Here is a 22,438-nt window from a genome sequence, read left to right on the forward strand (position 1 = left end):
CAGGAATATGATAGATATGACAAAAAAAAAATAATAGAGAGAGTGGTACCATGATAGAAGATATGAAAGGCATTTGATGACTATCTGGTGTATAAGAGAAGAGGGAAATGATAGTGATTTTTAATAATTTTGAGAACTCTAAAAACACATATTACGGAGATTTTTTTTTTAAAATATACGTTAAAGTTTATGAAAATTGCTAATCTAAATGCAGTCAACAATTTTAGGGGCACAAGATAGGAGAAAGATTTTTTTTCTAAAAATGGAAGAAAATAAATTTGTTATAATTTATTTTTTTATATTATAAGTTTTGATATATGGGTATAACATAATATGTTTTGTAAGATATTGATAAATTGACCTTTTTTCAGAAAACTCTTCTCACCTTACCACCCAACCTAACCATCTCCTTAAATGCATTAACAATTCTTTTATCATGTAAATCATTATAGATTAATTTTTTTTCCAAAATATTAAGCATACACTTCTTTAAAATTGTTAGTCTATATATATATTTATTATTTTGTACCACAATATATATATATATATATATACAATATTATTTTGATTTGAAATATAACCCCGTGCATAGCATGAGTCAAAATACTAGTTAACATATATGTAAAAGGGGGAATGCCATTCCTCAAGAGAGTGCTTGTGTTGCTGACGTGGCGACGTGTGATTGGTTGGAGAGTGTTCGTCCAACTTGTTTTCATTTTCCTCTTTTATTGCTTGTCTCTTTTTCTTTCTGACCGATGATAACAACTAATTCTAATTGGGTTATTATCACTTTACCCCCTTAAACTATATCACTACTATCAGTTTACCCCCTAACATTATCTTTTAATTACTTCACCCCCATAAGTAATTCAACTCAATGTTTTAAGAAATTTTGGATAAAAATACCCTTTTATTCTATAGCATTACTACACTGTTATTATTACTTTATTCCTTTAAATTGTAGTGATATAATCGATTTAATTTCTAACATTATTTTCTTAGAATTTTACTTCATCGTTAATCTAACTACTATGGTCAAAAAATTTTAAATATATTTACCCTTATATATATAATTAAAAATAAAAAATTTAGAATGATAATTCTTCTTTTTTTTCACTTTAAGAGATTCAAAAATATAAAAATAAAAGGGTTTTCTCAAATTTCTTTTTTCACACTTATTAATACTATGAAAAGAAAAAGAGATACGAAAGAAGGAGACAGAAAATTAGATATTGCAAAGAAAAAAAAGTCTAACATTATCGTATTAATTTAAAGTTGTTGGGATTAAAATTGAAATCTGGTGGTAAACAGTAAAGTGAAATAATTTTAAAATAATAAAAGTATTTAATTCTTTCTTATTTGTATTTTCTAAAAAAAGAATTGAGTTCTCTCTTTCTATCTCTCTCTCCCCCTCTTCCTCCCTTTTCTGATCTTTCTATTTTTTTAATATTAATAAGATTGTCAAGAAGAAATAAATTAATATTTTGAATTTTTTTCTTGATACTAAAGAGGAGAAGAATCACTTTAAATTTTTTATTATTTTTATTATACAAAAAGGAGGGTACTTTCTTCTAAAGTTTTTTAATTTGCTAAGTTGGTTTAATGGTGCGATAAATTGTCTAAAAAATAACTCTATGGGGTAAATTGATAATGAGACTATAGTTTATGGGGGTAAAATAATAATAACTTTAAGAGCTAAACTTGTCTTTTTACTTTAACTAACAAACTCCGTTAAGTTTGACATTAGTTTTGGGGGTAAAATGACTAAAAGATAATATTAAGGGGGAAATTGAAAGTGACACCAAACGTTAAGGGGGTAAAGTGATAATAACCCATTCTAATTCTCGGAGTTCCATCTCTTCGTTTCTTGCTTCTTCCTCTTTTGCCAGAGAGCAGGTGAGCTGCTCTTGCAAATAGCGGCCTATGTCAAATCACACCCACCCCTCTTCGATTTTTTTTCACAAAATGTCTAGGGTGACAAAATTTACTATCCTCTCTCTCTCTCTCTCTCTCTCAATACTTCTGCCGTCCCTCTCGTTCTTCTCTTCCTCTCATTAGCTTCTCTCTTTTCCAGTTCTTCCTCTTTTTTTTTGTCGAAAAAAAATACTCACTCTTCCATTTGCTTTGGTAAATCATTATTTGTATCAAAGAAGGCCTTCGAGTTCCTTTTTTTCAGTTCTTTCGTTTTTTAGCCTTCTATCTAACTATGTATTTTACTCCCTGCTGTTTTTTAGGTTTGAAGCAAGTGTTCTTTAGATGGGTGATAATACAGAAGAAGGAAAGGGATATAAGGTAATAAAGCTTTTTTTTTAGCAAAGAATTTAGACCTCCATATTTCACATACTTGCTTTTCATATTTTTATATTTTTATTTATGGTTTTAGAGATTTGATTGAGAACTTTTTTTTTATTATTGTGAAAGGAATATTTTCTCTTTTATTCCATTCATTTCACAATTTTCCCTCTATTGTAGAGAGAGCAGATAGTGTCAACAAATGAAAGGAAGATAAACCTGGTTCTTTTATATTTGGAAGGAGAATTGACAGGAAGAAGGAAAAAAGATTAAACATTTCAAGGAGTTTTTCTTTAGTTTATTTTTCAATCATTTTTCTAATTCTGTGCTAAACTAGACCTCCAAGTTTCTACTTTCTCTTCGTTTTTTTCCTTTTTATTGAAGGTTAAAGGTTTTAATGTCTTGTTTAGTTATTGGTTTTGCTACTGCTCGTAGTCTTATTTTGGCATTGCTTTCCTTAGAGTATTTGTAAGCGTTTGTGATCTTTGAGTTTTGTTATTGTGGATAGTTTTTTTTGCCGGTCTAAAGTTTCCACGTTTGGTTTCATTTTGCATCGTCCAAAACTTTCTAATGCTAATTTCATTCATAGTTGGTTTGCCCTTTATAATTTCCTCTTAGTGGGTTTTCCAATGCGATGCTTTTTTTTGAATTAATTATCTATTTTTAAACTTGGGTGTACGGATAAAAGATAAGTCAACCAAACAAAAGTTACATATAGACTAATGTTAACTGAAACATCTGGTTGTGGAATCCAATATAATCAAGCTCTTTATCTTCTGCTTATATATATATATATATATATATATATTTATTTATGTATTATTACTTCTTCATCTTTCACTATTGAATTTCAATACATGATTTATTTGTCTTTTGCATTGTGTTTTATAGTGAAAAGTCTATGAAAGCTTGCTGTTTGTGTTGTCTTTGTCTATCCAGTTGGAAACATTCACAGATACGTCAAGTGATCCAAGAGTACTCGAAAACTACTAATTGCATGCCCATGATAGTTTTAGTCAATTTCCCTGTTCTCATGGAAAATAAATTCTTTCAAATTTCTCAAAATCCCTTGAACTGCATTTTTTCAAAATGGATAATCTCTTATTAGAGCTATGGTATATGTATTATGAAGGCTTTCATGGAATTGTGATAAAGTTTGAGATAGTGATAGAAGATATGCCTCGGGTTACACAGTGTTTGGAGATTTTTCTTTGAAGACATTGATGATGGTAGATGTATGTAGTATTGAGTGATGCGGTATAGCTTTTGATAGACTGTTATTTACCTTAGTTATGGCCTTAGAGTAGTCCCTCAGTTGTAGCCTTAGAATCCTGTGATTTTGTGTACTGCATTTGTTTGAGAAAATGTCTTAAGTGAAAATTTCATCCAATTTATGGTGATCTTACAATAGAAGTTAAGGCTATCTATAACTGAGTGTTACCATGCAAAATATAGTGATGTTGCCCTATAATTGGGACTGAAATTTGAAGAATTGCAGATAAATTGTATTCTCTATAACTCTCTGATTGACAGGACAAAGAAATTTTTATTATGACTTTTTGCAGATCTGCATTAGCTGCGTCAACAGTATCCATGTGGACCATTGCTTAAAATGAGGAGAATTTTGGGTTTTTCAACGGCTGCTGGAGTAAAACATTTGATATACGACATTGAAAGTAGATTGGTATGATTATTTTCTTTGGTTATATGAATAATAAGAGAGACATGAGGATTTGCGCATAAAATTTCTCAATATACATGTTACGTCTCTGGTTAACTTGAATTATGCATGCATAACATGAGTACTTACAACTGATGTTTAAAAATAATTAAGAAATCTTGTTTTCAACATAAGTAGATAAAGAGCGAACTTGATTCAACCGAAACGCCCATCATCCTTTCATCTTCATCATCAGCATCATCTTCGTCTTCTTATCTTCTATCTATCTAGGTGAGAACGAATGGTAAGAAGAAAAATAATTTGCTCTAAGGTTTTTTCTTCCTCTGCCAAAAATAATTAGCCCTTTAGTTTTTTCCCTTTTTTGTTAGCGAAATGGGGGGTTTAGTTGTAGCTTTTTGACCAAACTAATGTTGTTTTTTTTATATTGTAGGATATAAGGGATCTAGATGTTTCTGCCTCTGCTTGGTTGTCTTCCTCTCCTCTTCTTCTCTCTTATTTTTATTTTTTTTTGTCAAAATTCTCTTCTTTCTTTCACCCTTTTCCTATCTATGTATGTGATGAGCAGGTGGTACAGACAAATTTGAAATCCTTTTAGGTTTTGAATCTGAATATTTTTATATTTTTTTTCATTAAATATTTTGTTCATGTTGTTTTCTCCTTTTACTTATCTGATCTGAACTTGACCATTTTTTTGTGATTACAGGTGGGAAAAGTTGATAAATTTCATGTTTTGTTTTGTTAAATTAAGTTGTGGTTGTAATTTTCTAGGTTTTCTGTATTTGAATCCTTAACAAGAAAATATTTTGTGTGTTCTTAGTTTCTGGGATTTCTTTGACAAACATCTAATAGCACTGTAAGTGATCATAGAGCACTATTAATTTAGATACTTGTTTTAAATACCTTTTCCTTCTGTATTTGCAGAGATGTTGCCTTTCCTTTTTCTTTTACGAGAACATCATTTATTTATTTTATTTTAGTTTACAAAGTCAATGTTTTTTAATAAAATTCGTGTTGATTTGGTTCTAAGAAGCTATGATTGGCTTCTAATCATCTAATGGGGATAACATTTTGAGAATGTTGCCTTAATTATAGCAGATTTACTGGTCCCTAGAATGGTTTCAATCTTTGTAGGCAATAAAAAATCTGGTATGATATGTTGGTCTTTCCAATTTTTTCATTTGTTAAAAAGGTATAGTTAATTTTTTGCAGCTCAAATAACAAGAAGATGTTAGGATTTGCTTGCATTCAAATCCTATTTTCTTAAATTATATGTTTTTTCGGTACTTTTGGTTATGTTATTAACATACATTACCATATTAAAGGCATGAACAAATCAAGATTCAATCATTCTAAAACCAGTTCATGGAATAGTAAAATTTTTAAGTTAAAAATGTTATATTTTTCCTTTTTCTTTTGCCTTTTGCATTGAAGGATGGTCACTATTGGATAGGGTGGTTCTTTAATTTCAGCCTTAGGTCCTTCATTATTTGCATGCATTCATTATTTTAAAATGGTGGATACCTTTTGAATTGTCTACCTTGAAATTGTCTCAGATATGTAGGATATTTATTTTTAAAATAGCTCTGACATTTTTTTCCCCTTTTTTTTCTTTATACATACTATGATCATGTTCTGAAAAACACTTCAAATTTTTGTTCTATTGTACTGTGCAAAGAACTGAATGAGTTTTACCCAACCATAGACTTATTGGATTGTGAAAGACATTACCATGATGAAAATTGAAGAGGAAGTGAAGGTGATTTTAATGGAGGTTCTGACATTTCCCTATGATTCCAGATGTTTTACTGAAAACATTAACCTCAAAGGTTCATTTTACCCACTGTGTGATTATTTGTTAGTCATTTTTTTCCAGTTCTTTTTTCCCCTTTTTTTGGGTCTTCTAAAACCCGTTTGCATCTTCTTTTAATGGCTTCTATATGATAGAAGAAGAATGAACAGCAACTGATGGCAGGTTTTTCTTTTTAACCATTTCGTGTGTTTTCTTCCAGAAATGTTTGCTGAACTCATAGCTCAAGAGCATTCTTTTTGGTTCCATGGATTTTTAAGAATTAGAGAAATGAAGCATTTTTTCATGATTGTTCGTATAATCTCTTTTTTTAGCTCTCAAAAGTTTCTTCCTTTTTTTTCTATGCTTTACCCTTGCATTGGAACTTATGCTTATTTCCTTAGGTGAAATGGTTTAACGTGTTTTTTCATATTCTTGGAAAGTTTTATTTTCCTCTTGATATTTCCAGCAACTCTTCACAATCAAGAAATTCAGAGTACAAGGGTGTGGATTGGTTGTTTCTCTTAAATTATTTTTGGTAGTTGGTAATGATTTTGACATTTTTTGTCTTTTTGTAGCCAGAATTTTATACTTTTTGGTCAACATTTTATGGCCATGTGGATGAAATTACATATTGGGGCCTTCTTTCTTGGATTTGGATCAATATTTTTTTAATAGGAATAGAATAGATATCAAAACTCTGATTAAACAAGTAGTAGCAGAAAACTTTGTAATTCATATAATTTTTGTGAATATTAAATAAAAGCAACCCTGAAACAAAATTTAAGACCAATTTTTAAGATGAATATGTTTGATTGACTTTCACTGTACACTTGCTTATTATTTGCTTTCTTATTGTTTCTCTCTCTCTCTCTCTCTCTCTCTCTCTCTGTCAGTGCCTATTAGTTGTTTTGCTAAGTTTCTTTATGATGATTTGTTCTGCTAAGTTTCTCTATGCCCCTGGTCTTACTGCAAAACCCATGTAAATTGATTGTGTAAAGTGATATTTTTGGTTATATGTTGCTTTCATAAGGCTGAGCATGTAGAAATGGAAGAAGCTTAGTCATGTTGAATGGACTTTAGTATCTTTTGTGGGTATCTTTGATTAGAGCTCTATGTTGTTAGGATGCTTCAATACTTATAAAGCTAGCAATTTCAAAAAAAATTGTAGAATTCAGTTAAATCTGTCACATATCATAGATTTGTTGAGAATGGTCCTTACTGGGAGGCAAAGAATTTTTGACGGTTTCTTGACAATGAATGCTCAAATTTCTCAACGCCTGTTTAGTTGTTGCTTGAGTTTTCCAAAATAACTGAAATAATCAATTTCTTGGTTTTCGTTCACGTCTCTGCCTTCATAATTTTCACTGGTGTACAAAGAATAAAATTGCAGATGAAATAATGGTTATGAGGAATTAATTCTGAAGTGGAATAAAGTGGTATTGATTCTATAACACTAACAACTTACAGTGAGGTCTAAACTAACATTATATGTTCTCAAGAGTACCAATGTCAACATTTTTTTTTAAAACAACTTTACAATTTTATTACCTTTTTGTAAAGCTTTGAACTCATATCTTAAATGCCAATAACTTTTGCAGCATCATTTTGTTTTGGAAATTTTAGCTGTGCTTCAGTTCTACCGTTGGTTGCTCCATTATACATAGAGGTTAGTTCTTCTAGCATTCTTTTCTTATCCTGCTACCCATTTTTTTAGTTGTTTTGCATATATTTTGTTACTTTATGCTTAGATGTAAATTTTGGGAGTTGAACTTCTTAGGAATTTCCATTTTAGGTTTTTGCTATGCTTGTTCCAATATGAAATCATCATAAAACGTGTAGACCAAAATAAGTTCATTAAACTGAAATATAGCTAGGTGATAATCAAAGTTTCATGCAATTAATTGTGCCGTTTGACTATTAGTTGCTGTTTAGTTTGAGCCTCAAAGACTAGGTAAATGGGTAGTTGCTGAATCAGTATTTTTTTTCCCAGATATCATGCAAAATGTCCAGCCTAAATGGACGTGTAATCAACTACAATTGTTGATGTATTCTAACCTGCCATATAATAAATGTAATGTTCAACTGCTTATCTTTTAAGGTAAACAATTAAGTTAAAAAGTTACAAAGCATTAGCTTATTAACAAACATTTTGTTGCTTTTGTACTCCATTAAATGCCTACCGATTGGACATTCCTATGTGAGTGAGGCTTGTATCTGCAATAACTACTGCTTTGAGCAATACTAAGCTGTTAAATAAAAGTAAATCTACATTGCTTGCTTGGCAGTGGCAGCATTCCCTTTATTTTTGTCCCATACACAATAATTTCTGCTCTTAGAGCAAATGTTACCAACTAGCAGCTGGGGGAATATTAGCTATAGATTGGATTGTGGTCAGAGTTAATAAGGTTTCTAAGATTAAATCACTCCATTACTGCCCAAGTACACAACAAAGTAGAACATGTGAATGTCAGTTTGCAATTTTGAATTAGTATTATACACTTAGAGAGTGGATATGATTTACTTTGACATGAAATGGGTAACTTTTTGTTAGTAGTATCATACATGCTGTTTCAACCTTTTTTGCCATTAACATAAACATTCTGCTAGAAGGTTTCAGGAGCCATGTCACTGCCACATCCTAATAGTATTTTGAAATCATGTAACGAGTGTTTAGAGAAGCAACAATAAGAAATAGATAAGAAGCTGAAATGAAAGAGGGGATGGTATGAAGCATTTTTGTCCTTGATAAGGCTCTGTAGTGGTTTTGAAAAAAGGTCCAAGTTCTCTATAGGACTTGTTACCTGGCATATTTTAGTATTGTTCACAGAATTTTGAGCTTCCTCTTGAATTTGTTCATGAGCGACTCAAAACAAAGACATTCTGGTGCATATCAAATCAGTGCAAACACAATTAACAGATGCAAGGCAGCACTACACAGCAATAAAGTATTTTGAAACTAATGACATTGCCACTTCTATCCAGTTAGCAGTCTGGTGCATATCAAATTAGTGCAAACACAATTAACAGATGCAAGGCAGCACTACACAGCAATAAAGTATTCTGAAACTAATGACATTGCCACTTCTGTCCAGTTAGCAGTTAGCGCAAAAAATGACTCTTTGTCACTTAGGCATCAAGCTGAGATTGTGGAGCTCTTGACTCCAAGCAGATAAACACTCAATTGAACTTGTAATACATACTTGTCTTTTCCTAAAAGCAAATTGCAGGGAAACTCATGACTGCAGGAGAAGCCAATGGTTCGTCAAAAGTTTGCCTTCGACTCGCTGGAAATTTTGATGATATAGATAATGTGGAAGGAGATGACACTTAAAATACGTACAGCTACTCCACCAAGAAAACAAGATTAAGCTGAATTCATAATATTCAACTTTTATACCACTCGAACTTGATAGTTTTTGTCTTCTTGTTTTGCCATTCTAGATTTGACAGATTGCTTGGAACTTTTTGAAAGGATTATTACTATATCTACGAACTGTGTACATCTGTATGTGGTTATCCCTTAGGCAACTTTTCTGGCAGAGGTTGAACTATGTTTGGTCTCAACTCTGTATCAATTTTAGATCTTTGTTCAGAAGATTTTGCTCCACCTCGATTAAATGTCTTTTTTGTTTGTTCGATTTTCATTGTTTGCAAAAACAAGTTGCATCTCACATTTTATGCAGAAACAAGGAACATCTTACATTGTATGTAGAAACAAGGAACACCATAATGATCTCAATAATCTTCTTATTACATTGTCTTGTGTTTTCTCAACAAATTACTTATTTTCGCTGCTTAATTAAATTACAAAATCACTAAGATATTAGTATACCTTTACGTAACTTTTCATACTTAATGTGTAAATTTAAATAATTGGGCATTTTTGGTCGAACCTAAAAATTACACAGCGCATCGCGCGGTGTTCTCCTCCTAGTATATATAAAAGAGGGAATGCCATTACTCAAGAGGGTGCTTGTGTTGCTGACGTGGCGACGTGTGATTTGCTGGAGAGTGTTCGTCCGAAAATGTGTTTTCGTTTTAAGTTATTATTACTTGGTTTCCAGTGGTAGAGTTAAGGAACCCAGCCACATAATATTTGGTTGTTTGCCCATGTGACATAAAGTGATTGGCTTGCTGGTGATGCAGCAAAAGGAGATTGGTGGCAAGTTTGGTGGTCCCTTACCTTCTTTTTTTTTTCTCCTCTCTGTTGGAAAACACAGACGTGACGTGATTGATTGGAGAAGGTTACCTGCTTCCTGGCTTTTCGGTGACAATTAGCTCGAGATTTTCTCTGCCAGGCACGCCTTCTCTTCACTTCTTTCATTTGCCATCTGACTTCCTTTTTCCAACTTTTACTTTCTCTTTCTTCTTGTCCCTATTCTTCATCACGAAGAAAGCTCATGTTTTTCTCTCTTCATTTTCTTTCCGATGGATGACAACAAAATCGAAAACTGGCTGGAATTTTTTTTTTGTTGCTTCAAAAACTCTTCTTGCTTCTTTCTTCCAAAGCATCTTCATTAGTCTTTTAGTTTTTTTCCTCCAATTATTTACGAGTTTTTTTTCTTTCTGATGGACAACAACAAAATCAAAAAAACTGGCTGGAATTTTTTTTTTTTTTTTTTTGCTTCAAAGACTCTTCTTGCTTCCTTTTTCCAGAGCATCTTTATTAGCGTTTTGGTTCTTCTTTTTTCTCCTATTATTTACGAGTTTAGTTGTCTAATTGTTTCCCCTTTTGTGATGTTGTGATGCTGAAAGTACATAATTTGGAAATTTCCTCTGCCATCCTCATGTGATTTTGTAAATTTTGTTTTTCCCTTTTGAAGTTAGGTTCCATAAGGTTATTTTCTAAAAATGGGTATTCTCACCCCCCCCGGCATCTCCAACCCTCTCTTTTTAAAGGAACAAAATAAAAGGAAGAAACTAGAAAAAGCATATCAATGTTCTTGAAATGAAGCACTTGCTCTTCATCTTTCTTTGCCTTTATGAATTTCTGTCTGAATGTTTATGTTTATTATGTGGGTAGTTTGGTTGACCACTTCCATATATTTCTTGTTCAGTTTCGGAGTATATGGAAGGCAAATGGCCCTTTAAAGTTGCTGGCTCGCCTGATGGTCTTAGAGAAAGTACATTAAGGAAGCATTTTTGAGATATAATTTATGGGTTGGTGTATCTTCATGCAAATGTTAGAGAAGGACTTTTCATTTTTTATTGATCTTTATATGTTCACTTTCTTCACTCTAAGCTAACTAACTGGTCCAATCCATTACAATGTTATTCTTCCCTTGCATAGAAATAACTTTTCCATTTTTTTTAAAGTTTTGTTGTGATACTTGAGGTTGCACAAATTACTTGATGAAAAACTAATCCTTGCTGCTTATTTGTGTCTTTTTTTTTTTGCTAGCCCAAGGATTCTTCACTAAAATCGAATTTTTTTGTTTTCTGACATGCTTTGAAATACCTTTGACTGCTAATCCATTGTGCATGAAGTAGATGCTAATCTTCTTTGTGGTCGTTTTGAGCTCAAAGCCATCCAAAATAGAGCTTCTTAGTGATAGTTGATGATCATATTTCAGTTTTGTTCACTACCAAGCATTGTAAGGGATAGGATTTCCATTTTTGTCTTCTACTTGCCAATGCATATTGTTGCTTCCCAATTAAAGTCTGTTAGAGAAGTAATCACAAAAATTTATTATTATTCGGTAGTATCCGAGCTTGTGTTAAGACTACCCTTGCCAATTGTGGGTTTTACATGGTTTTACAGTCTGTATTCTCCTTAATTATTGCATTGTCTATAAGGCAATATAAGCTCTTCCCCTTTGACGGACTGCTACTTAAGCTTATAGCTTACCTCAAATAATTTTGCAAGTAGAATCATTTAGGAAATTTTTTTTCCATGATGTTGTTCTGTTGTAGATAGTTTATGGTATTCTTACCTTCATCTAAGACTCTGGTAAGATTAAAGTCTCAAAACTTGAGTGCTCTTGTAAATTATTTCACCTACTTATGTGCCTATAATTTGTTGAAGATAATGACCATTTGTTTTCTCCTATGACGTCTTACATATTCAACTTAACCTAAGCTTTTGTCTTCTATATCATTTGCTTAACATTAAAATGTTCTAATGTTTTGCACTAATTTCTTTCCAATTTCACAGAATGTAGTGCATGGTGATATTACAACTGATAATCTCTTGGTAGCTGCTTCTGGGATTGTGAAGATTGGTGATTTTAGCGTTAATCAGGTTGTTAAGGTAATGAACTGCAGTTTTCGCAATATTTTTTCATTAAGATGGATCCTTACTTGGTAGAAGAACTATGTGTCTATGCCTGCACACTGACATTTGGATGTTGTAGTATATTCCTCTCTATAAGAGCTCTGTCTCACTAAATTGACTGTAGCTTTTTCATCTTGTATATCATGCCCAGTTATCACCAGAAAGACAGAATTTGAAAAAGGTTATTTTTGTTGTGTGGTTGTTGAAGAATTTCCAGAATGTCTGATCATGATTTTGGGTATAATTAGGTTCAACCTATCATACCAAAGTTGCTGACATGTCGGTAGTTGGGTTCATACGCATGATAATGTATTCCCACTGCCTCCTCACGTAAAAATGTCCTGTAAAGAACAGGAATGCTTGTTATTCTTTTTGTGTCTTGTTCATTTACTGGTTTCTATAGTCATTTGTAATTGGAGATTTGCACTTTTCGCAGATTGTTAATAACCCCTTGTATATCCCTAATGGGATGAATCCCCTGCTAAAGAACTTGATTGAGGGGTTTTTCTACAAAGGTTTGTCTCTAGATTATTAGTGCTCCATTTCTTTGATTAGCTGATGATGCTTAGCAGTTGATTTCCACACACATACTGCCATTCCATTCTTGTGTTCTCTTTTCCTTCTCATATGGTTTTGGTTCATGTGAATCATTGAAAAGGAGATTAGAAACTTCGAAAACAATCTTTTTTCTACAAAACTTTTAAAAGCTGATAGTTTTAATATTGGTCCCTGACCTTTTGGTGGTGTATGGTAAGGTTTGTACTTGATGGTTAGATGAAATTTGGCCAGGACCATTGAGAAAGAAAAAAAATAGGCTAGAGAAGGAAAAAATATGAAATTAAAAAAGAAGGGGAAAAAACATAAAAGGCTAGAGAACTTTGGAAAAAAGAAGGAAAAATAGCAACTGATGGCAGGTTTTTCTTTTTAACCATTTCGTGTGTTTTCTTCCAAAAATGTTTGTTGAATTCGTAGCTCACAAAAAGCATTCTTTTTGGGTCCATGGATTTTTAAGAATTAGAGAAATGAAGCATTTTTTCATGATTGTTCATATAATCTCTTTTTTTTAGCTCTCAAAAGTTTCTTCCTTTTTTTCTATGGTTTATCCTTGCATCGGAACTTATGATTTTTTCATTAGGTGAAATAGTTTAACTTGTTTTTTCTTATTCTTGGAAAGTTTTATTTCCTTTTGATATTGCCAGCAACTCTTTACAATCAAGAAATTCAAAGTAAAAGGGTATGGATTGGTTATTTCTCTTAAATTGTTTTAGTTAGTTGGTAATGATTTTGACATTTTTTGTCTTTCTACAGCCAACTATTTTATACTTTTTGGGCAACATTTTTTGGCCATGTGGGTGAAATTCCATCTTGGGGCCTACTTTGTTGGATTTGGATCAATATTTTTTTAATGGGAATAGAATAGATATCAAAAGTTTGATTAAACAAGTAGTAGCAAAAAATTCAGTAATTCATGTAATTTTTGTGAATATTAAATAGGAGCAACGCTGATACAAAATTTAAGACCAATTTTTAAGATGAATATCTTTGATTGCCTTTCACTTTACACTTGCTTATTATTTGCTTTCTTCTTGTTTCTCTCTTTGTCAGTGCCTATTGGTTGTTCTACTAAGTTTCTCTATGATGATTTGTTCAGCTAAGTTTCTCTATGCCCCTGGTCTTACTGTAAAACCCATGTAAATTGATTGAGTAAAGTGATGATTTTGGTTATATGCTGGTTTCATAAGGCTGAGGATGTAGAAATGGAAGAAGGTTAGTGATGTTGAATGCACTTTAGTTTCTTTTGTGGGTATCTTTGATTAGAGCTCTATGTTGTTAGGATGTTTAAATACTTATAAAGCTAGCAATTTCAAAAAATTTGTGGAATTCAGCTAACATTGATACTGTATAAGTCTGTCACACACATCATAGATTTGTTGAGAATGGTCCTTACTGGAAGGCAAGGAATTTTTGACGGTTTCTTGACAATAAATGCTCAAATTTCTCAACTCCTGTTTAGTTGTTGCTTGGGTTTTTCAAAATGACTGAAATCATCAATTTCTTGGCTCTTGTTCATGTCTCAGCCTTTGTATTTTTCACTGGTATACAAAGAATAAAATTGCAGATGAAATAATGGTTATGAGCAAATAATTTTGAAGTGGTATAAAGTGGTATTGATTCTGTAACACTAACAACTTACAGTGAGGTCTGAACTAACATTATATGTTCTCAAGAGTACCAATATCAACATTTTTTTAAAAACAACTTTCAAATTTTATTACCTTTTCTAAAACTTTGAACTCATATCTTAAACGTCAATAACTTTTGCAGCATCATTATGTTTTGGGAATTTTAGCTGTGCTTCAGTTCTACCGTTGGTTGCTCCTCTATACATAGAGGTTAGTTCTTCTAGCATTCTTTTCCTATCCTGCTACCCATTTTTTTAGTTGTTTTGCATATATTTTGTTACTTTATGCTTAGATATAAATTTTGGGAGTTGAACTTCTTAGGAATTTCCATTTTAGGTTGTTGCTATGCTTGTTCCAATATGAAATCATCAGAAAACTTGTAGACCAAAATAAGTTCATGAAACTAAAATATAGCTAGGTAAAAATCAAAGTTTCATGCAATTAATTGTGCCATTTGACTATTAGTTGTCGTTTAGTTTGAGCATCAAAGACTAGGTAAAGGGATAGTTGATAAATCAGTATTTTTTTATTTTTTTGCCAGATATCATGCAAAAAGTCCAGTCTAAATGGATGCGTAATCAACTACAATTCCTGATGTATTCTAACCTGCCATATAATACATGTACTGTTCAGCTGCTTATCTTTTAAGGTAAACAATTAAGTTAAAAATTACAAAGCATTAGCATATTAACAAACAGTTTGTTGCTTTTGTACTCCATTAAATGCCTGCTGATTGGATATTGCCATGTGAGAGAGAGGCTTGTATCTGCAACAACTGCTGCTTTGAGCAATATTAAGCTTTTAAATAAAAGTAAATCTGCATTGCCTGCTTGGCAATGGCAGCATTCCCTTTATTTTTGTCTCATACTACAATAATTTTTGCTCTGTGAGCAAATGTTACCAACTAGCAGTTGGGGAAATATTAGCTATTGGATTGTGGCCAGAGTTAATGAGGTTTCTAAGATTAAATTACTCCATTACTCCCCAAGTACACAACAAAGTAGAACCTGTGAATGTCAGTTTGCAATTTTGAATTAGTATTATACACTTGGAGAGTGGATATGATTTACTTTGACATGAAACAGGTAACTTTTTGTTAAAAAATGACTCTGTCACTTAGCCATCAAGCTAAGATTATGGAGCACGACTCCAAGTACATGAACACTCAATTGAACTTGTAATACACATTTGTCTTTTCCTGGATGCAAATTGCAGGAAAACTCGTGATTGCAGCAGAAGCCAATGGTTCTTCAAAAGTTTGCCTTTGACTCGCTAAAAAGTTCGATGCTACAGATAATGTGGAAGGAGATGACTCTTAAAAAATGGACAGCTACTCCACCAAGAAAATAAGATTAAGCTGAATGCATACTATTCAACTTTTGTACAACTCGAACTTGATACTTTTTGCCTTCTTGATTTGCCATTCTAGATTTGATAGATTGCTTAGAACTTTTGAAAGGATTATTGCTATATCTACAAATTGTGTACATCTGTGTGTGCTTATTCCTTAGGCAACTTTTGTGGCAGAGGCTGAACTATGTTTGGTCTCAACTTTGTATCAATTTTAGATCTCGTTCAGAAGACTTTGCTCCGCCTCGATTATATCTGTCTTTTTTGTTTGTTCTATTTTCATTGTATGCAAAAACATGTTGCATCTCACATTTTACGCACAAACAAGGAACATCTTACATTGTATGTAGAAACAAGGAACATCATAATGATCTCAGTAATTTTATTATATTGTCTTGCATTTTCTTTACAAATTACTTATTTTCATTGATTAATAAAATTACAAAATCACAAAGATATTACTGTACCTTTATGTAACTTTTCATACTTAATATCTAAATTTGAATAACTGGGCATTTTTTTATCGAGCCTAACAATTACACCGCGCATCGCGCAGTGTTTTCCTCCTTGTACGTACCGAAAGCTGAAAAACAGGGAAACAAAGTATATTAAAAAAAAAATAGAAACAGTCTATGAGCAGCATATGCATCATTAGCAGAAGTCGGCAAGAAAAAATAGCAGTACAAATTTATGCTAGGTAAAAAGAAAATTTGCACCATTAAAACACACAAGAACAGATTAAGCATTCTAATAGTTGAAGTCTCAACGAACATTTTTTTCAAATCTAACTGCTGAATTCAAGAGAGGAACCACGTATACTCAAAATCCTCTCCAATAGTGAGAGCCTCTCTCTCTAGAAATGAGAGCTCCTCCCCTCGTTGTAGGAGAGTGAAACCGAAAACTCCCGCCCAATAATTAAACTCAAAGTTTTGAATCCCAAAACACAATCTCCAAAATTTCAGAAAGTGAGATTGATCAAGCAAAGATCTTTGAAAGATAGTACCTAACATCCCCAGTACCAAGTGAACAAAGTCTCATTTTTTTCCAATACCAAAAACTTTCACAGATTGTGTTACTCAAATCTACTAAGACCAGTTTTTCCTCTTTGCAGCTGGAAATACAAGTACAGGACCATGAGCGGGAGGCAGAGCCCATGCGCAAATAGTTCAGAACTTGCAATTCCTCACTCTGCGTAGAGGGGAAAGGGGGTTTTATTTTTTTTCTACTTTATTTTGGTTTTAGCTAGTTTTCTTCTCTCTTCCTCTTTGTTTGTTGATTTTGGCTGTTACTAGTTCTTTAAAATAAAAAAATATATATTCCTTTTGGTTGTGTCTTAAGGTGGCATCTGTTTCTTTAACTGGTGGAGCAGGAGCTCTTAGCATCGAGAGATAGTTCTGGGAACATAGTGAGTATTCCTAAAGAAAATGGAGGAAGTCCTTGTTAGTGCACTGAAAAGGTTTGATCTGTTAGAAAAAGAGGTGGAAGGAATAGATCTAGATGATGATGATGTGGAACTAAGTGTGTAGGACTGCAGGGGAAGTCTAGTGGGGAGAATAATGGGTGACAAGATTGCTAATTTCACAGGAGTTAAAAATTTCACTAATCATGTCTGGGGGTATCCCAGAAACTTAAGAGTGACGGAAATAGGATCCAATGTTTTTCAGTTTCAGTTTGAGAAGGAGGTTGAAAGGGAAAGAGTGCTAAGAGGAGGACCATGGATTCTGGACAATCAAGTGTTAGTGATCAGAGAATGGAGTGCAGGCTTTGAAAAGAAAATTGAGTGCTTCAGATTCTCACCACTACGGATTCAGATCTGGAACTTGCCAACCCACTGGATGAGCAGTGCAGCGGGAGTAAAGATTGGAAGGGTATTTCGAAATGTAAAGGAAGTCATTCTGCCTCCAGGAAGGGGGAAAGAAGGGAAGCACATGAAGATATTGGCAGAGATTGACCTATTACAACCTCTTATTAAAGGCACTACAATAAAGCTTAATGGGGAAGTAGTCTGGGTAGAATTCAAGTATGAAAGATGCCCGGATTTCTGCTATAAATGTGGGATAATAGGTCATGGAGATAAGGTGTGTAAACTGGAAAGGAATTTGAATCAGGCGCATAGAGAGGCTCAGTTTGGACCGTAGATGAGAGCAGGAAACATTATGCTTTCTCCAACTAGGGAAGGTACTGGGAAGGAAATGGTGGTAAAAATCCATACCAAAGGACAAGGGGAGGGAAGAGTTGAATCATATAGGACAATGGGAGGCCTGGATACAGGGAAGCAAACTGAAAGGAAAGGAATAACAGAAGGGGGAGGAAAAGGGGTTGGAGAAGAGAAAGATGGAAAGATAGGAAATGAGAGGGACAAAGGGGAGGTCATAGTGAAAAGAAATGACAGAGGGAAAAGGGAGGGGGGAAAAATGAAGGTGGGGCAGAAAGAGAGTCAACAATAGGTAGGTGTGAATGAGCTACTAAATAAGAAAATGAAGGAAGAGAATAAATCTAGCTTGATGGAGAACAAAATGGATATGGATGGGCAGGAGCAGGAGGAGGGCACAAGAAACTCCTTGTCATCAGCTCAAATGAACAATACAAATGAGAGCATGGAAGAGGGAAACCATAGAAAGGTGGTATTGATGACTAGTCAAGGAATGGAAGAAAAAGGAAAACAACAAAGAGGATTCCACAGATCAAAAAGATTACCACTAAGAGAAATAAAGACAAACATCCAGGTTGTGGCAAAAGAAGGAAAAAGGAAGAAGAGTGGAGCAAAAGAGGAGGGGGAACCAATGGAGGAGGATGACTGGGAGGAACCATTACAAAAATTACTCAAGAAAGAGGTTCAAAAGCTCAAAGAGCAAGGGGAATTGGAGGCTATCCCTGGAATGCCTCCACTGTGCAAATGAAGGAACTGGTGTGGAATTGTCGAGGTGTGGGAGGACCCTTGACAATTCCCCAACTGAAGGAGATGATAAATCTCCACTTTCCAAGTATTGTGTTCCTGAGTGAGATAAAAAACAAAAAAATAGTGATGGAAAAAGTTAAAAGGCAGCTGAATTTCGATCAATGTTATGTGGTAGATCCGGTTGGCAAGGCAGGAGGTCTAACTATGTTTTGGAAGGAGGAGGTGCAGGTGGAGAGTATCAATGATGATAATTTCTTTATAGAGGTAAAAATAAAGGATCTGGAGGCAAAGAGTGAATGGTGGTTAGTGGGAGTGTATGCTAGTACTGAGGAAAACATTAGGAAAGAGCAATGGAAAATGATAGAGCAAAAAAAGAAAGATTGGGGGGATCACTGGATCTTAGTGGGAGACTTCAATGATATAAGATCAGGGGAAGAAAAATGGGGGAGGGGGGGGAGAGTGAGAGCTGAGGGTAGCTTTAGAGAGTTTAACAGGTTTATCAAGGAAAATGAATTGATGGAAATAGCTTTTGAAGGAAAACCATGGACATGGTGTAACCAATGGGAAGGGGAGGGAGAGGTGAGAGAGAGATTAGATAGATGTTTAGGATCAGTGGACTGGTACCAACTTTTTGAAAAGGCAAGTTGTATTCACCAAGAAAATGAGGCCTCAGATCATAGCTTTATTATCCTGGACACTATCTCCAATCAGAGAAAAAAGAAAAGAAGATTTTATTTTGATCAAAGGTGGGCTAGAAATGAGGAAAGCAAAGGTATCATAGAGGTAGCATGGGGTAGGGAACAGAAGGGATCAAGAATGTTCAAAGTGATGAGGAAAATCAAAGAATGTCGAATGGCTCTGTTGTTATGGAATAGAAAGTTGAGGATGAACTCTGGGAAGAAAATAGAACAGATTAAAGAGAAAATGTAGGAATTAAAAGAGTCAAATGGAGATAGGATACGAGGGCAGCTAGTGGTTATGAAACTTCAACTCAGCAAAGCTTACAAAGAGGAGGAACTTTACTGGAGTTAGAAAGCAAGATGTAGGTGGTTGCAGGAAGGGGATAAGAACACTGCTTATTTCCATGCAAGTGTGATGGCAACAAGGAAAAGGAACAAAATCACAGCTTTACAGAGGAGTAATGGGGAATGGTACGAAACTGAACAAGAAGTGACGAAGGAAATTTGCAGCTATTACCAACAGTTGCTTACAACAGCAAATTCTGATCAGGAGCAAGATGTAACTCAAGGTGTTCCCAATACTATCTCTAGACAGATGAATGAGCAACTGATACAACCAGTGAAGGAAGCAGAAATCAAAAAAGTTCTTTTTTCTATGCATCCAAATAAATCTCCGGGCACTGATGGTATGTCTCCACTATTTTTTCAAAAGTATTGGGATACTATCTGCTTAGATGTGGTAAATGCAGTAACCAGTTTTTTCCATTCGGGTAATATGTTGAAGGCTGCTAATGAAACTCTTATCACTCTGATCCCTAAGGTTGATAACCCTTTAAATTTGACTCAGTATAGGCCTATTAGTTTGTTTAATACCATGTATAAAATCATATCCAAAGTGCTGGCTAATAGGCTTAAAATTGTGCTAAACAAGTGTATCAGTGAGTCTCAATCCGCTTTTGTTCCTAGTAAGCAGATTATGGATAATGTTCTTATTGCACAAGAAGTCATGCATTTTCTCAAAAACAAAAGAAAAGGGAGAGTAGGCTATATGGCTTTAAAGTTAGATATGTCTAAGGCTTACGATAGGGTAGAATGGAAATTTGTAGGGAGAATGATGATGCGCATGGGCTTCTGTTCTATTTTTGTTCGATGGATTATGGCTTGTGTTTCCTCTGTGTCCTATTCTTTTAACCTGAATGGAGAAAGGGTGGGTTTCATCACAGCCAGTAGGGGGCTGAGACAAGAGGACCCCCTTTCTCCGTATCTTTTTCTGATTTGTGCAGGGACTCTCTTACATGATCAACAGGGAGATGAACCAAGGAAAAATCACAGGAATCAAAGTATGCAAAAACAGCCCCAAAATATCGCATTTATTTTTTGCTGATGATTCAGTAATCTGCTGCAAAGCAATAGTCCAAGAGGCAAAGCAATTAAAGGATATCTTACAGGCTTACTCAAAGGTGTCGGGGCAAGTGATCAATTTTGACAAATCAGATGTGTACTTCAGCAGGAATACTACTAGATAGGTCAGAGGAGATGAATGTCAAGAGTTAGGGAATATGAAGGAAGCAAGCAGTGGTAGATACTTGGGTCTGCCTATGGCGATAGGAAGATCAAAAAACCAAGTTTTTGGGTATATCAAGATCTCAATTATAAACAAATTGAAAGGTTGGAAAAACAAAATGTTGAGTTCAGCTGGGAAAGAAGTTCTGATCAAGTCAGTGATACAAGCTATGCCAAATTACGCCATGGCATGCTTTAAGCTGCCAAAAGGACTGTGCAAGGAAATATGCAAGTGCATAGCGAATTTCTGGTGGGGCAGAGAGGAGCAAGACAGGAAAGTGCATTGGTTAAGTTGGAAAAGATTATCAGAAGTTAAAGGAAAGGGGGGATTGGGTTTCAGAGATCTGGAAGCTTTCAATGAAGCCTTACTTGCTAAGCAGCTTTGGAGAATTTTAACTTCCCCAAATTTGCTAATGAGTAAGGTGATCAGAGCAAAATACTTAAAAGATCCAAATGCTCTGGAAAACAACCCCCCTCAATCAGCATCATGGTCATGGAAAAGCATTCACAGTGCAGGGAGACTGATTCAGAGAGGCATGTGGAAAAGGATAGGAGATGGAAGCCAGGTGAACATATGGAAGGAGAGGTGGATAATGGGATCAAAAACAGGTACAGTAACAACAAGTCGCTCTCCAAACTGTCGAATTCAGACCGTGAACCAGTTAATAAAAGATGGAAGATGGAATGCATAAATTATAAATCAAATCCTCAATCCAGAGGATAGTGTGAAGATAATCAGTATGCCACTCAGCTGCTTCAGAAGAAAAGACAGGTTTTTTTGGAACTTCTCCAAATCGGGGCAGTACACAGTGAAGACAGGATAAGCAAATGTTATGCAGGAAAAGAGCAATGGAACGAGAAGAGAAAGGATAGGAGAGGAAACAAGCTGGGAAATCAGAAAGCATAGCATTTGGAAACGTCTCTGGAAACTGAACTTGAAACACAAGCTGAAACTCTTCATCTGGAGGAGTTTGCAAAACAGCTTAGCTACCAAAGAGACAATCTACAGCATAACAGGTAAAGGTGACAGGATATGTAGTGGGTGCGGGGAGAAAGTAGAAACTATGGAGCACATGTTTTTTCAATGTCCGGTAGCTCAAACAGTTTGGAAAGTAGCACCAGTGAGATGGGAAGGACTGAATGATCTTCAAAATAATCTGTGGAGATGATGGGAAGCATTTTCACAAACTGAGAAAATGGAAAAAGGAAAGGAAAGAATCAGCCTAACAGCAAACCTACTGTGGCAGATATGGAAATCACGGAACAAGGCCCAATTTGAAAATGAAAAAGGAGAAGCAAGGAATATAATTGAGAAGGCACAACAGGTGTGGATTGAATATGAGGAGGTGACAGGAAGAGCAAGGAAGGAAATGGAGGGTGAAGTAGGCTCTGATCAGCATAGAGAGGTTAGTGAACCTCCAAAAGAAGGTATCATCAGAATCACACGGATGCGGCTATAAGTGCAAAGCTGATCAGAACTGGAAAAGGGATAATAGCAAGACACTGGACAGGAGATATTATGAGAGCAAGAGGTGTAATGGAGATGAAAATGGGAGAGGCACTAATGGAAGAATCCTTAACCATTAGAATGGCACTCCAAATGGCAAGACAAGCAGGCTGGGGAAAGATAGAAGTAATGTCAGATTGTAAAACAGCAGTCGACATGATCGCAAACAACAATGTGCATGAGGGTCATATAGCAACCATCCTGGAAGACATTGAGGACC

At 34.5% G+C, this 22,438-nt stretch overlaps 3 protein-coding genes across 21 annotated transcripts; all 3 read left to right on the forward strand.

Annotated features, from left to right (window-relative positions):
* Nucleotides 1-1,893: 1,893 nt before the first annotated feature.
* LOC140014795 (serine/threonine-protein kinase GRIK2-like) lies at nt 1,894-15,802 on the forward strand. Of its 19 annotated transcripts, none has more exons than XM_072066238.1 (11): nt 1,894-2,127; nt 2,235-2,292; nt 3,858-3,976; nt 4,404-4,826; nt 7,361-7,428; nt 9,909-10,060; nt 10,820-10,885; nt 11,917-12,012; nt 12,473-12,551; nt 14,362-14,429; nt 15,435-15,802. In XM_072066238.1, exons 7-11 carry the CDS (start codon nt 10,871-10,873, stop codon nt 15,444-15,446), a joined length of 270 nt encoding a protein of 89 aa, XP_071922339.1. In that variant the 5' UTR covers nt 1,894-2,127; nt 2,235-2,292; nt 3,858-3,976; nt 4,404-4,826; nt 7,361-7,428; nt 9,909-10,060; nt 10,820-10,870; the 3' UTR covers nt 15,447-15,802. The 19 variants fall into 19 exon arrangements, 9 of the variants coding, with proteins under 9 accessions (XP_071922339.1, XP_071922340.1, XP_071922338.1 ...); XM_072066239.1 differs by having other exon boundaries at nt 9,983-10,060; XR_011821474.1 differs by having other exon boundaries at nt 4,404-7,428; nt 9,983-10,060; nt 10,820-10,944.
* A 1,323-nt stretch (nt 15,803-17,125) lies between these two features.
* Nucleotides 17,126-17,707, forward strand: LOC140014877 (uncharacterized). Its single transcript, XM_072066514.1, has one exon. The coding sequence runs from the start codon at nt 17,126-17,128 to the stop codon at nt 17,705-17,707; it is 582 nt and encodes a 193-aa protein (XP_071922615.1).
* A 3,000-nt stretch (nt 17,708-20,707) lies between these two features.
* On the forward strand, nt 20,708-21,403 carry LOC140014878 (uncharacterized mitochondrial protein AtMg00310-like). The gene has a single exon (XM_072066515.1). It carries the CDS (start codon nt 20,708-20,710, stop codon nt 21,401-21,403), a length of 696 nt encoding a protein of 231 aa, XP_071922616.1.
* The last annotated feature ends 1,035 nt before the right edge of the window (nt 21,404-22,438 follow it).

This window comes from Coffea arabica, chromosome 9e (genome assembly GCF_036785885.1).
Source record: "Coffea arabica cultivar ET-39 chromosome 9e, Coffea Arabica ET-39 HiFi, whole genome shotgun sequence".
NCBI lineage: Eukaryota > Viridiplantae > Streptophyta > Magnoliopsida > Gentianales > Rubiaceae > Coffea > Coffea arabica.